The sequence below is a fragment of the Hydra vulgaris genome, chromosome 15, assembly GCF_038396675.1.
Source record: "Hydra vulgaris chromosome 15, alternate assembly HydraT2T_AEP".
Lineage (NCBI taxonomy): Eukaryota > Metazoa > Cnidaria > Hydrozoa > Anthoathecata > Hydridae > Hydra > Hydra vulgaris.
In genome coordinates this window covers 17250578-17267500 of record NC_088934.1, presented here as the reverse complement: position 1 = coordinate 17267500, position 16923 = coordinate 17250578, and the positions used below count along the sequence as shown (strand labels likewise).

The window sequence follows — 16923 nt, the reverse complement described above, 5'->3', positions numbered from 1 at the left end:
TTGATTAGTAAAAGTTAATCCTTAGGCTCCAAATAAAAAAATCAACGTTTTAAGTATACAAAAAGACCAGTGTACTTATTATTTCTATAATAATATTCCATATATTAACATTCCTCATAATTTGTTTATATCTTCTTCTATGTTATAATACAAGCTACTTTTAACTATTACATTATGTATAAAAAGCTTATATCATTTTTTATGTTTGTAACAACATCAAAATAGTAAATTTGATTACGTTTCATAGAAAATAGCCAGGGCTGGGTGTGTGACTACGGCTTTATAAACATTAACACATCCTAAAGTATATTTTTTTATTCAAAACATCATCATCATCACTGTTGTTGTTGTCGTCATCATCATCATCATCATCATCATCATCATCATCATCATCATCATCATCATCATCATCATCATCATCATCATCATCATCATCATCATCATCATCATCATCATCATCATCATCATCATCATCAAGCTTTAGCCTTTCTCTTTTATGCTGTTTCTCTAATATAAAAAATCTTGAGCATTTTCTTTCATTAACTAAAGCTCATATCATATGTAATGTGATGTCTCCAAGTTTTCTTACTTCTACCTCTACCATTTTCTCCTAAAGTTGCTACATCTCTACATGCTGATACCCAAACCACTTTAATCTTCCCTAAAAAATGTTGCTTGACACAACATTTTTCCTAATCTCTGCTGAAGATCATGGGTCCTTTTTTTATCTTGTTTGAATTATATCACACACTCATCTAATCACCATCTTCTCATTTGAAAAATACTACACATAAACATATAAATACTAAAGTTTACACAAATGTGTATAGATATTGTATTCCAGCATCTAAATAAATAGCAAACATATAAGTTTATATCTATATATATCCATATTATGTATGCATAAAAGCAACTCTTACATAACCTCCTGCATCCAAGCAGATATGGAAGTTTTTATTCTTTCTATTTGGTTTTAAATCAAGTCTTATTCGATTTCACATTTTTCACCTTCTTGTGCAGTTGTTATATTAACCATTTTTTTCATCTTTTCTTTCTGTCTGATGCTAAGCTTGATTGTTCTCAGTTTACTAAGATTTTTATCTTATCTCAGATATTAGGTTTTTGGAAAATCTATAAAAGTTTCATTAACTAAGTCTGACATTACATCTCTAATTCATAGGTCTGACATTACATCTCTAATTCATAGGTCTGATCTTATTACTTCTCCCAGAATAAGGCAGAATAATTAAAATCGAGAATTTACTTTACAATGCTAAAGTAAATTCTCAATTTTAATTTTTAATGGCTAACAGTATCAGTATTAATACCCTGATAATATCAGTAATATTATGAGGATGAATAAAAGTGATGGTATCAAACCAGTAGTAATAGTTCTCACCGAAAACCTTCATGTACTCTGCATTTAACTCTGTGAGTTCCAATGCCTAAATCCACATAATTTTCTCCTCCAAGTGATACATAATACTAAAATAAAAGTTTATTAAAAAGTTTATCTACTTATTTTCTATGAAGTTAATAATAGTAAAAAAGAGATATATGATACTAAAAATTATTTAAAAAAATAAACTTTAAAAATCTTGTGTAACAAATGGTAATATTATTTATAATTCATTACACTGCAGATTAAAATAATAAAAAAAAAGAATAAATTATTAAATTATTGTATATTTAAAAATACTCTTAAATAAATATAACCTGATTTAGTGCATCATAAAGACTTTCATATAAATTTTCCATGTTAAGTAAAATAATCTTAGTACCAGTTTCCATGCAAATTTTAATTCTGTTAATGTCACGACATACCTGAACAAATAATTTAAATTTGACTTAAAAAACTTAAAAATTTAATGCTTTGAAAATATACAAATATTTATAACTATCTAACTATGTTAGCTAATTATGTAATCAAAATCAGTCAGAAGTCTATGCCAAAAAAGTCAAATGGCAACATTGCAATTACTCAAATAAAACTATACAAACTAATTATGCATCCAATCACAATTAAATTATGCTATTTGTCACCCAAGAACCAGGAGGCCAAATGTCTATTTTTTGTGTTACAAGAAAATTGAGATTCAGATTTTAGTACGTAAAGACCTGCCCTAAAGTCATACTGATTATTAAAATATTTATTTAAGTTCTATTATTTTTGAGAGCAAATTAAGTGGACACATTCCCTTGGTTGATATTAATTGATAATAAACAGAAAAAACACAAAATGTTGACATACAGCCTCTTGGTTCTCAGCTGAAGAATTGTATTTTGCATTTTCTATTGTGGATCAAATATATTTCAAAGTACCAATCTTCAAAGATAATTTATAACAAATAAAACAACAACAAAAAAAAAACGTATGCTTTTGTAATATTTAAAATTTAGTGAAATAACCACTTATATTTGTACATACATCAAATGAAGATTTGAATTTGAGCAGGTAGTATCTACATATAAATGACATTTTGGAAATTTTTTTCTTTGTCTCTTTTTTTTTTTTTAATTTTATTTTCCTGTTTTTGAAAAGTGGCTATTAAAATATGATGCAGTTTTTTATTCATAAATTTTTGAAGATGAATAAAATAAAAAAACCTGGGTAAACTCTTGGTCCTTTGGAAAACTACTTCCAAAAATAATACAGCTTTTGTATTTTTCTTTTTCATATAGATTATCAATTATAGGAAGAGCTGAAAAGTCTTCAGTCATTAGAAGAAGATAGCGAGAGCTCAGACAATGTCTCTTTGCATTTTCTCCTCTTACAACATAACATGGACATTGATCTGCAATACTGTCTTTTATCATGCTTAATACATCAAAGGTTCTTTCAGCCTATGATATTCAAAATACAATGACATTTATAGCTATAATATAAAATTACAATAACAAACACAGTTTTTATGTATAAGTATATGTATGTGTGTATATATATACAGTTTCTCTTGGAACGCACCGGAACGGCGTTCCTGCACCTTTTTTTTGATATATATAATTTTTTTGCTTTATATAAACATTTTTTTCCTCATATTATTATTTAATTAAAATAGTTCATTTTTAAATGTTAAACATTCTTTGCAGATTTGAAAACATTACAGTGCTGCGTTTCAAAATTTGCTCGAGAAGAATTTAATTTATTTTCATCTTTTCTTGATAGCGTTCGTTTTTATGACACCAAGTTATTTGTTTTGAAAACGCGTATGGTTGTGAGATTAACAATTATTAATCTCACAACCATTCGCGTTTTTAAGAAATCTTTTAAGAAATTCTATTGTTTCTGTGCAGTGTTTGTCCAAATATTAATCTCACAACACCTCACGTAACTTTAAAAAGATCTATTTTTAAAACAAAAACTTTACAATAGTATTTGCAACAATAACTTTTATTGTATCGTTAATGAATTTCCTGTTATTAGCGTTTTAAATTCAAATTTATAACCTAATTTATATATTTAAATACTGATATAAAAATATCAATTAAACAGAATAACGCAAAACTAATTATGAAAAAAATTACCAGTTTCTTCTTGGTTGATTCCCCTGTTCAGAAAAAAATCAAATTAAATGCAAAAGAAACAGAAGAAATCAAAATTACAATGTCAGATTTACCTTCTGCAGACAATGACACCAATTATAGCTGGCCAAGTTGCTGGACTTAAGAGCAAAAAACAGAGTTTTGTTCCAAAACGAGTGGCTTTGTTTTCGACAAAAAAAGCTCGGTTGCACTACCTGCCAAAAAGTGAAAACACTTGGCGTAAAAACTAAGATGGGAATGAAAATATCTAAAGAATGGTTCAATAATGAAGTTTCTTATTATGGTGAAAATAGAAAGCAACAGTTAAGTTCGTTACGTAAGAAAATATTTGTTCACAAAGAATCTGTAGGACATCAAGCTGCATTAAAGATGGTAGAAGAAGCTAAAAAAGAGACTCTGTCAAACAATATTTTTAAAATCTTTAACGCATGAGAAAATTGTAACAGCAAATATTTTTCGAACTGCATATAAAGTTGCTAAAGGAAATCAGTCTTTTAATAATTTTAAAATGGAAATTGATCTTCAAGAAATTAATGGAGTTGAAATGGGTCGTATTCTTCATTCTACAAACGCATGCATTAATATTGTCAATCATATAGGTAACGAAATGAGGAAAAAAATTATTCAGAAGTCATAAAGTCAAAGAGTAAGATTTCGATAATTATTGATGAATCAACCACTATAAGCCAAAAATCAACACTGATAGTGTTCATTCGGTGCTGTGTAAAAGGCAACGGAATGAATTCACCAATCAATTTATTTTTGGATTTAGTGGAGCTTGAAAGTGTTACGGCTAAAGGACTATTTGTTGCTTTACTTGAATGTCTTTATTCTTATGGAATGAAAGATGAATATTTGAAAAATTATTTAGTTTCTGTAGCATGTGATGGCGCAGCAGTGATGTTAGGATGTAAAAGTGGAGTTTTTAAATTAATCACTGAAAAGTTTCCTTTTGTTATAGTTTGGCATTGTGCTAATCATAGACTGGAACTATCAGTAGGCGATACTATTAGGGAGATCTCAAGTATTAACAGATTCAAATCATTTCTTTATAAGCTTTACGTCGTGTATCATGCTTCCCCAAAAAATAGCAGAGAGTTATGTTCATGCTCAGATTTACTTAATATTCAGCTACTGAAAATTGGTCGAATTTTAAATACACGTTGGGTGTCATCTAGTTTCCGTTCAGTTTTTGCAGTATGGGAAAATTACGAAGCACTTGTGAAACATTTTGAGGAAGCGATGGTTGATCCTACAAGGGACAAAAACAAAAAATCCACTTATGCAGGTTTAAAAAAAAAAATTACATCAACAGAGTTTTTAATGGATCTAGGATTAATGTGTGATGCTCTCCAAGAATTATCGGAATTGAGTTTGGACCTACAAGAGCGCAATATTGATCTATACAAAGCAGATCAAAAAATTAAAGCTCTTGCTCAAGTATTCGAAAAAAGAAGAAATAATGGTGGTCCCTATTACAAATTTGCTTTAGTTTCAGCACAGAATCTTTTATGTTTTAATGGAGTTTTACTTTACAATAAAAATTCCAAAAACAATTCAGCTATTAATCCTAACGCCTTTTATATAAAACTAAAAGAGTCAATTGAAAAAAGGTTGCTTGCTGACAAAGATGCTGAATTAGCTCAGTGGGCTCGCATCTTAAATCAAAATCATTGGCCTGATAACATAAACAACCAAGTGACATTTGGAGAAACTGAAATCAGAAATCTGTCGTTAAGACTACAGTTAAATGAAAGAGAAATGATTCGTGGATTCCGTGAATACCTGGCAGAAAGGCATTCAGCAGTAGAAACTAAGAGCAAGGAAAGGAGACGAGAGGATATGTCCAACAAAAATTTGCAAAAACTATGGGATTTGTTATAAAAGTTTATAGTTTTGTAAAGTTTGCATTTTATATACAGTGACTGACCCCTCCCCCACTCACCCCTTACCCAAAAAAAAATATCTGCCATTATTTGAAAAAATGCTTCTTTTATTGGAAAACGGTTTCTTATATTTGTTCCCGCCTTTATGGGTATGATGTACGGGAGAGCCTACCAACAGCTATACATATAAAAATTATTTATAAATTAAATTACTAATTTCTGCCTCATTTTTGAAACAAAGAAAAATACAGGTGAGTTCCGGCACCTTTTTTTTTAGAAAAAAAGCACTGCATATATATATATATGTATACAAATATATATATATATATATATATATATATGTATATAAATATGCATATATATATACATATATATAAATATGCATATATATATATATATATATATATATATATATATATATATATATATAAATATGCATATATATATACATATATAAATATAAATATATATATATATATACATATATACATATATATATATATACATATATATATATATATATATATATATATATATATATATATATATATATATATATATATATATATATATATATATATATATATATATATATATATATATATATATATATATATATATATATATACACATATATATATATAAAACGCTCAGTTTCTCCACATTCACCTAAGGGTGAATGTGGAGAAACTGAGCACTGACTAGGATCAGAAACAAGACATAAGTTGAGTAGTAAAGGTAAATAATTTGGATTGTCTGGAAAGCAATTTGGAAAGTTGACTATTTGGGTTAGAGATTGAGAAAGGCAAAAGTTGTGGGTCTTAACGCCTGCAGAGTCGCTGACACTAAAGCCATTTAGTGTGATGAGCATTAAAGTCACCAACAACAACAGTATTGGCTGAAGGATATAGATAAAGTGCTTGGTCAATTTGATCTGAAATAACATCGAAAAGAGTGCAGTCTTGAGATGAAGGAGAGGAATATAGAACAAAGAGAAAGGCAAAAGAGGAAAGTGGTGCTAAATGAAAGCACATAAAATAATAGTCTGTGGATTCAAACCTAGTTCACAACAAATGGATGAATTCTTACAAATGTAAATCCCCAGGCCAAGCATGCGACTATTGGAGTCTTTAAGAATTAAAGGAAGATTTTAAAAGAAATTTTTAATTTTTTTTTAGTTACAAAAAAACTATTTAAATAACTCATTAAAATATCTTAAGTTTATATTTTTTTACATAAAATGTTCAACAATGTCAATATTTTGTATGACCCCCATGAGTTACAATCACTGCCTTCATATGCCTTGGCATGGACTGTACAAGAGCTTGTATGGTAGGCCGCCCAATTTCCCTTCAGGCCTTCTGAAGATTTGCATAAAGTCCAAATTTGGAACAGGCTTTGTTCCCTGTATCTTGTGGAATAAAATTTCCCATAAATGCTCCATAGGATTGATATCAAGGCTCTGTGGGGGCCAATCCAGCACTGATACACCTGACTCTTCAAGGCGTGCTATCACTAACCTTGCTTTATGGCATAGAGCATTGTCTTGTTGATATGCAAAACCAAGATTTACACCAAAAAGCTTTTTGGCAGAGAGCATCATATGTTCCTTCAGTACTCTAATTTACTGGGGTAGAAATGTCCAACTTCATGTAGAGATGTCCAACTTCATGCCAGGATATGCAACTCTACACTATCACTGACTCAGAACCATACTTGACTGTTGGTATGATGCACTCTGGCTTATATTTTTCCTCCTGGCGTTGCCTTACAACCGCCTTTTTAGATTCACAAAAGACTTGGATAGAGCTTTCATCGCTCCATAGAACTCTCTTCCAATCTTTAAGACCCCAGTTCTTGTGAGCATGCGCAAAGTCCATTCTTCTCCTGCAATGTGCAGCAGTCAAAAGAGGCTTTTTTGTTGCAATGTAACCTTATAAACCAGCTTTCAGCAGCTGTTTCCTTATTTTCATTGTTGCTAGTTTGATGCCATGATTTTTTTTCCATAGCCACTTTGATGTCTGATGATGTTGAAGCGCTGATTTCCCAAGGACAAACGAACCAGGACCCGATCATCAGAATCATATCTTCATCATCAGGACCCAATCTTGCTTTTTGAGTTTTTTGAAGACAGCCTTGACATGGTCAATCTTCAACTACATTTTTTGTCACACAGAGTTTTTTTATAATATATTGGAGCATTGATAGGTTAATTTGCATAACTTTTTTCGGGCATGACTGACCTTCCTGGGACCTTAACACCATCATTATACAATCTGCAACTGTTAACCTTCTGCTCCTTGCCATAATCTGCAAAAATTTAACAATTAAAATAACATCATTACAATAAATAAACACCAAAAATTCACTAGTTTTCCCTAAAATGTACTATTTCAATAATTTTCAATTTTTTAAACTAAAAATGTTTCACAGTAAATAGGATTTATAGACTTTTTTTATTATATTACTTTACTACATTTAAAATAAACAGCTGGTAAATTTTAAATGCAAATTTTACTGACCTTCTGTTATTCAACTTTGTTAGGGGTGTGTCACAAAAAATTCACAAAATTTTTTTTTATAAACATACATAGTTTAAACATCATTATCAATTTAAAATTGACGCAAAGTGCATAAAAATAATAAAAATTCATTCTGCAGCAAAATAAATAAAAAAATACTCTATATAGGAAACTTTGTAAAAGCACTGTGTATATATATATACACATACATACATACATACATACATACATACATACATACATACATACATACATACATACATACATACATACATATATATGTATGTATATATATACATTATAATAATTAGTTTATTTTATTTAGATTTTTTACTTTGCATAGTATTCATTTCCTTTCTTTTCTTTTCTCAAGTATTACTGTTTTATTCTTTGTAGTTTCTTATAGCTTTATTTTGTCGCAATTTCTTAAAACACTTACTGTGTAAAAACATAATCAAATTGTTTTGATGAAAAATTAATTTTTAATGTGGATGAACAAGGCCCATGAATGCACGTGCTTCCTGGAAAGGTTTGGTTTACGCACACAATATTTTCTGAAGACAACCTTACCACAGCTGTTTGCATGTTTTGAAATATTAGGTGTTTCAAAAATTTGCGGAAAAAATTAAGTTAAGTTAACTAAAGTGAAAAAATAAAGTATACTTACTAAAATGAAATTTTAAAAATAAAACTCAACTAAAATAAAAATATAAATCCAAGTTTAACAAAAGTCTAAGAGAAAATTATTTTAAACCTTTATTATTACAACTATTTTACATTTGGAATAAAAAACTTCAAAACTTTGATTTTTGCTAATGACTTTGTATTATGCAATACTCTTTTAAATAAAGTAAATAATTACTTTGATTAATGTTTGTTGTTTTATCAAAATATTTTTTTAAATTATCAAAGAATATTATACTTATTTTTTGTTTAAAAAGTATGAACATTTTATGATAAATAATTTCAGTATTTCAAAATAACTTTTAATAAAATGTTTTTATATAATATGCGAAACGATTCAAAAAAATGATAAATTACTTTTAATAATTGTTTATAATAAACACATTTTATTTAAATTATCAAAAAGTATTTTATATAACTTTTTTATCTATATAAATTAGTATTTTTTCCAACAAAGTACACACTAGTTAAATAATAACACATTAACTAGCATGTTGCTAATTCTTTTATTTAATTCATTTAGTTTTTTGTTTAGTAAACAAAGTTTTTTCTTAACAATGAAACGTTTACTCTTTTGAATAAAGGTTTCTTTGAAGTAAACAAAAGAAAAAAAAATAATAATAATTATGTTTATAATACTTTGACTTTTTCTCAAGTTTTATTTTAAAGCTTTTAAATAATTTTATTTTTTTATTTTTTAAATTTAATTTTTTATTTATTTTCTCTTTCGATATCGAATTTTCTCTTTTGAATTTTTTTTTTAATTTTAATACTCTCTTTAGTTCAACTTTAGTTCTTTCAGTCCTTTTTTAAAACACTTAAATTGTCAGAACATGCAAACAGCTGTGGTCAGGTTGTCTAAAGAAAAATTTTTATGCATGGACAGACAGGGCATCCAACAACATGCACTTCCTGTAACAACCTGATATTACATTCATATATATACTATATGTATATATATATATATATATATATATATATATATATATATATGTATGTAATATCAGGTTATAGCAATTTATATTTTTTATATATATATATATATATATATATATATATATATATATATATATATATATATATATATATATATATATATATATATATAGATATAGATATATATATATATATAGATATAGATATATATATATATATATATATATATATATATATATATATATATAATATAAATTGCTAAAATTGTGTTTTCATATTTTGAGTAAACATGTGATAAATATAAAATATGTAATAAAGATCACACATGCATTGCTAATCAAATGTTTTTTTAGTTAATGTAAAATACCTTAGATAAATTTTGTGGCAAAAATGACTTGAATATTTTCCAAGTATTAACTTCCTGAAGACCACTAAAGTTTCTTTGAACAGCATATTTAATATCACTGATGGAAGGACTGTCTTTAAGTTTTCGAGCATAACAAAACACCAACTTGATTAAACTAAATCATTTTAAATTAAATAAAATACATAAAAGTACACTTTATTGGTTAAAAAAACAAAATTCACCTTAGTTGTTTTATAGAGATACTTTTAAAATATGCTTTAAATTGTATAAACTTTTTTCTTATACCACAATACTTTAATATTCATTTAATGACTATTCAATATACATATATTTAAACTAATTTATTTCCATATTGCACTCTTTTTTTATATTTTAAACTGTATAAGGCACCTCTTTAAGGCACCTCAAAGACATCTCTACAGGTAATCTCTATGGGCACCTCTATAAAACGGAATGGGCACTCGAGGAGGTTACTCCTTTTAATTTGAAAAAATCATGCGGCAGTAGACTAATTGTAAAACACTTGGTTTTCAATCAAAATGTTCAAAGTTCAAATCCACCCTATGCCTTTGGAAATACCATGTTTTTCAATGCAGCAGTCTTGTTCAAAAAAGTTCATATTTCACTGTTTAGGGTTGAAAGAGTTTTAAAAGCATTAACTCCCACCGGCATTAACTCCTTACCTGAAACTCATATAACATGATTTTAAATAAATGAGTGTCTTCACTTTACACTATATACCTAGTAATGGTAACCTATGTCAACAAATATGTAATATTATTAGCAGTGAATTGCATAAATAAAAGTTTAATTTATAAAAAAAACCTGTAAAAATCTCTCAGTCCAAAAAATTCTTCTTTTTTACAATTTATTAACACTTTGCATTCATTTTGTTCTTCATACACCTTGAAGTATCCTTTTGTCAAAGGTTCAAACAGCATAGCAATTTTTCCACATATCACTTTATCCCCAGAACATATATCTCTAAATAAACAACATCAAATAAATTATAAATTTTTTTCCCCCAGAACATATATCTCTAAAAAAACAACATCAAATAAATTATAAATTTTTTTTCCCCAGAACATATATCTCTAAAAAAACAACATCAAATAAATTATAAATTTTTTTTCCCCAGAACATATATCTCTAAAAAAACAACATCAAATAAATTATAAAACTTTTTTCCCCAGATCTCTGAAAAAAAGTAAAAATAATAACCAAAGTGGAGTGATCTAATGATCTGAATACAATCAACAATCTAATCTCCTCTGTTTAATTGTATTGTGGGATGGGGGGAAGGAGGGAGGTCAAATAGTTAGAGGGAGTAGACACAACTGTAAAAATTCATAGATTGGTGTTGAAATTGTTGGGGGTGGGTAAAGAATTTTGAATTAACATTGATTGAAAGAGAAAGAAAAGAATGAAGGAGAGGGAAATCAATAGATTAGGGGATAGAGGATGTGATTTTTTTTTTATATTAAATAAAAAATAAATTAATTTTTACTCATTTATTTGTTTATAAAATTATTATTGATTATATTATTATATACTGTTTACTTTAGTGAATCAAAATACAAATACTTTTGTTTACTGTTGCAAATCAATTAGAGTAAATTAGTGTTAGTGTTAACAAATTTCAAAAAGATTTTCAAATTTCTTATGCAAAACTTTGCATAAAAACAAAATTTAAATAACATCCTAATAAAATTTTTTTTTCAAAGTAGCAACAAGTTACATAAACATTAACACAACTAAAATAAATTAATAGTAAAAGAAAATTTTACTTCTTTACTATTCCTTCTTTTATTTTTAATGCATAGATTTAATTAAAATTAAATTATGAAGTTTGCTGCCAAGAAGTATAAATTTACTTAAGCTAAGCAGAAAAGTATTGGCGAAACACTGAAGGTGAAAAATATATAAATGAAAAGTATATATATGGAAAGATAAAGTATGAAGCTGATAAGGAAAACCCTCTAATTAACAAAGCAGTTTGGAATATAAGGAAAAAAAGTGGATACACCTATTTAGCCAAATTGGCTATATACTATATATTTGTTTGTGAAGTTTTTACTGACATGATAAATGTAAAATGCAATGTAAGGAATTTAAATCTGTTACAAAATTGCACTCTTTTTAAAAAATTTGTTAGAAAAAATTTTTATAAGGCTTACTGTGAATTGAAACATAAAGTTACTGATTTGGCGAGAAAACCAATCAGTTGAAATTTTCTTACAGGTGGATTGATGGTTGGTGTAAAGAGTACAATTCGACACCCCAACTTAACGAATTGCCATTTCTTGAGATATACAAAAAGAATTATTCAGTTTCTCAAGAATGAATGGAGAACTCGTTACTGGTGGCTTCATAACTATAAGGTTGATATCTATCTTATCTGTTGACCAAACGCCTTTACATTGTTATGAAACATCATCACAGAAAACACTCAATTTTAAAGGTAGATATCGATACTGCTTTTTAAAAGAAAATGATTATCTGTCCCCTGAATGCTGCACAGTTCTAGTTTTTGCATCATTTTCCAAAAAAAACTCAAACCACCCCCACTAGAATTTGTCTTTATAAGTAAAGGACAAAGGGTCTTTGTCAACCAAAGAGAGGTTTTTATTACATAAAACAAATGTTATATTACATCAACAAATTACCACAAAATCCAGAGTTAATTTCAACTTTAAAACAAGTTATATTTATGCTTAATAATAAATATGATAAATTATGATAAATATTTTGCTTAGTGTAAAAAAAATCAAATTTGATTCTTTTACAAAATAAGCTTATTTAGATGCCTACAAATCTTATTGATCAAATACTTTTGAAAAATTATGAAAAAATTTATAAAAATTAATAGCTTCAAAAACATTTTACATAGACTTTCCCCCATTAATTTTTTTTTTTAAATGCATTTTTTCCTTAAAATATGTAAAAAGAATCTTAAAGCATTTTGAAAAATGGCTGCAGCCATCTGAAATTGAGCCTTCCTTTTTTAAAAACGGCTACTTTTTATTACTTATTGGTAGTGGCATAACTGAGGATGTCCAAGTAAATGATATCTCATATCATAGAAAAAGCAAAAACTGCCTAAAAAAAGAAAATGTAACTGATGTTGGATCTTATTATTGAACATCCAGATAAAAAACAAAGAATATTCAGACCAGATAATATAAAGAATATCCAGATTAAATATCTTGACCAGTGCTATCTAGAGAAAAGACGATGCTAATGTTTAACAATGCATGGGATGAAGTTTATTTTAAAGTTAAATGTAAAGATGCTTACAAGAAAAATATGATGACTTGCTTTTGATGATTTTGATGATCACTTAGCTATTAAGTATATTATGAATTTTGTAAGGAAGGAGCTAGCCTTAAGGGAGGAGCTAATTAAATTGAAACAAATAGAAAGTTTAATGGGTTTAAAAACGTAGATCATAATTTTGGCAATCTTTTCCTCTATGAACGACTCCTGAAGGTGTTTATAGAGGAAAACATTGCCAAAACTATGAAGAAGAACTTGAAGAAATAGAACTGTATGAGAGTAATAGAGGTAACTCGAAGTGAATGAAGTCAATATCTTAGATTTAGATAGTGAAAATGATGAAGCCAACAAGTAAACTGTTTAGAAAATTTGTAGAAAATTTGAGGAATAGTATTTAAAATCAATGAGATTTTTTTTTAAAATTTGAGTTTAACCCCTCCCCCCATACCATCTACAATGAAGCAGAGGAGAGTATTTACTGAAGCAGTTATAAAGTTTCATTCTACTACTTCATAAGTACCAAAATATTAATGATGAGCAAAAACAAAAGTTTTTAAGCTTTAATTAGTTTGTTAACTATTTTAAAGAATTAACAAACTAAGAATTTTTGTTGAGAAAAATTTTAAAATTCAATTATTTAAAATAATTTTTCAGAGTTTGTAAAAATTATTTGTAATAACTATTTATACTTTTTTTTTAATTTTACTGAAAGAAAATTTTATTGTAGACTAAAAGATGATCCTTCAAATATGTTAAAAACACAAATAACAACTTCTGAAGGTTTACCACCAATACCATTTCCACCTACAATTAGGCAGAGAAGAATATCTACTGAGGCAATTACAGAGTTTATTTATACCACAACACAAGTACCAAAATGTTAGAAGATGTCGTAGTAAGTGAAAGTACTAAGTACTAAGTATTGGTTTTTTAACTTTAATTAGTTTTTTAATATTTTAAGTAATTGTAAATAAATTGTAAACTTGTAACTATTTTAAATAATTTACAAACTTCAGATCAAGTAAAATTAATACTTTTTATTTCTAGAACTGAAAAAGATTGCATTAAGCTAAATAAATGATCTTTTTTTAATTGAAAGCCTATGAAGTCAAGAACAAAAAATAACAAAAAAACAAAACAAATTTTCATCAGTACAACAAAATTTTCAGATTTTTTTCTTGATTAGTGTCATGATATGCACAAAGTTAGATTTATTACTCTGCAGTGGTTTAAATATCACTTAACTGTACAAAGTTCAGGACAATTAGCAGGATTCTGTGTTTTAGTTATAGAGTTGATGGTATTGTAAGTTTTTGTAAAAGTACAAATTGCATACAAATTTTGGACCAACTTTTCACTTGAGCCTGCAAAATTGCATCACACACTGTTTTGTTGTCATTTTAAGTTTTAATTAAATTTTAACTGAGGAAATTTTTTAAATTCAATTACTAATACACAGATTGTTGTTTTCTGTATGATAAAAAGTATATAAAAAATATTCAGATATTAAGACCTACCTTGCAGTAAGAACAAGCTCATCAACATTAGGTTGTCCTCTGTACAACATTATGCCTCGATTCATTTTTGCAGGATCAAGAGACCAATTGGAGATGCCAATAAAAGCCACTCTTTTATCCTTGAATTCAGAACCATCGGCTGTAAGATCTTCAGAACCATCAGTACCATCTTCTAACAATGAATGTAATGCTTTCAATGGCATCCTAGGTGAATCTTCTGCAAGACCAACTTCATCCAAAACTACAACTGACGCAAAAGTGTCTAAATCTTTTTCTACTTGAAATCTGCTACATTGTCTGAATGTACTTATAATTCTTTCTGCTGTAGACAGAGGGCTGCATTGATATGACAGCATAAAAATCTATCAAGGAAAATAACATAAAAAACATATATATGATACTGAGACTTGAATATCAAATTTTGGATTAACTTAAGAATTCTATTTAACTTTCATTGATGTTTTATTTGTGTATTCATGTTTTCATGCATAACAAACACTGCACAACTATCACAGTGTATATGCATATGTATATATATATACATACATAAATATATATATATATATATATATATATATATATATATATATATATATATATATATATATATATATATATATATATATATATAAGGGTGCATCAAACCCCCAAATTTTTTTTAACTATTTACTTCAGTTTCGGCCCTATGATTCCTGTGTTCCACTTCATAAATTATGACTCCTGTAAAAATTTGAGATTTTTCTGTGGCAATTTAATGGGTCCACAACGAACACAAATATCTGCATTTTTTGCAATAAACTGTAATTAATACTATTATTGGCGTCAATTACATTTAAACAATTAATATACACAAAATTACTTATAGTTCCAGGAATTATTGCAAAGGCTGTCAAATGGACAAAAGAATATTCAAATATTATAAACAAGTATGACAAAATTTACAATATCGAACAGAGCACAGTACAATAGGTAGCTTTAGGCTACTGAGATTATGGGAACAACTGCATTGTAGCATTAATGATGATATCTCCAGATCGTTGATCTGTTCCTGGTTGATAAGCATGTACGCCAAGAATTTTGACATTGGTGTTGTTGCCAACAGCAACCACAAGTCTTTACTGTAAATCACGTATTGCCTGGCTCTTGATCAGTTTAGAATTCTATTGCAGGGAAGCATACTTTGGTGGAATCCATGACTTTCAAACTTCAGAAGCAGTTTCTTCATTCACCATACGCCTGGACCTGTTTGCTGTGGCATATGATACAGCAATTTTGCTAACATCACCTCCCGATTCTTCAATGAAGGCCTCAGTGCAGTGCAGTGCAGACTGTTGCGCAGGAGAAATTTTCATTCTTGTTACCAAAGCCACAATTCTTAGAGATTTGAGAATGTTATAAGGTATATGAGCTGCTATGCTAGTGCTTCGATGGTGCGTTTTTACCTTCTTTTTTTTCAGAAGTCTCGAAAGGAATATCAATATCACATTTACTTTCATCACTACTTTCCTCACTGCTGTTGCTAGAGAGCTCTACTGTACAAATAGCAACTACTGTAGCAGTAGCAGTAGTTGCCTCTTCTGCCCTTAGTCTCCTTTATTCTTACTTTTGCAGTTGTGTCTTCTTGCGCTGTAACTGAAATATATATATATATATATATATATATATATATATATATATATATATATATATATATATATATATATATATATATATATATATATATATATATATATATATATATATATATACTATATATTCTCTGTAAACTTGCAAAGACGTTGAAGCTACATTCAAACATATGTACCAGTTAGGTCAAAGAAATTATAAATTTTTTTGGCAGGTATGGTATATTTTACAAAACAATTTCTGAAGAGACAAAGTTGGTTAGAGAGCAAATGATCACTCGATGGCTAAAAAAGGCACTGTCTACAATTCTTTCTCAATACCCACTTAAAATACTTTTAATGCTGATGAATTCGGCCTTTTCTACCAATGTCTACAAAAGTGTGCAGGAGGCAAGCACAGTAAAGTTCGCCTGACTGGGACAGCCGCTGGTAATGTTAGAGGAGCAAAACTTTCAATGTTTGTAATTGAAAAATTGAAGTCTCTTAGATGCTTCAAAGGTGTGAAAATTATTCCTTGTCACTATTAGGGCTTACCAAAAAGTTGGATATCAACAGAATTAGTCGAGT

The 16923-nt window shown here is 27.9% G+C and overlaps 1 protein-coding gene across 2 annotated transcripts in view; it reads right to left on the bottom strand.

The window, feature by feature from the left end:
• The window catches only part of LOC136071981 (E3 ubiquitin-protein ligase rnf213-alpha-like), a 213293-nt gene that overhangs the window by 48513 nt on the left and 147857 nt on the right, over positions 1–16923 (bottom strand). For both annotated transcript variants that reach the window (XM_065818859.1, XM_065818860.1), the window contains 6 exons: positions 14732–15093; positions 10764–10922; positions 9939–10092; positions 2608–2844; positions 1717–1824; positions 1400–1485 (listed from right to left, as the gene is read on the bottom strand). In XM_065818859.1, coding sequence (XP_065674931.1) covers positions 1400–1485; positions 1717–1824; positions 2608–2844; positions 9939–10092; positions 10764–10922; positions 14732–15093 — 1106 coding nt within the window. The remainder of the gene's footprint in view (positions 1–1399; positions 1486–1716; positions 1825–2607; positions 2845–9938; positions 10093–10763; positions 10923–14731; positions 15094–16923) is intronic.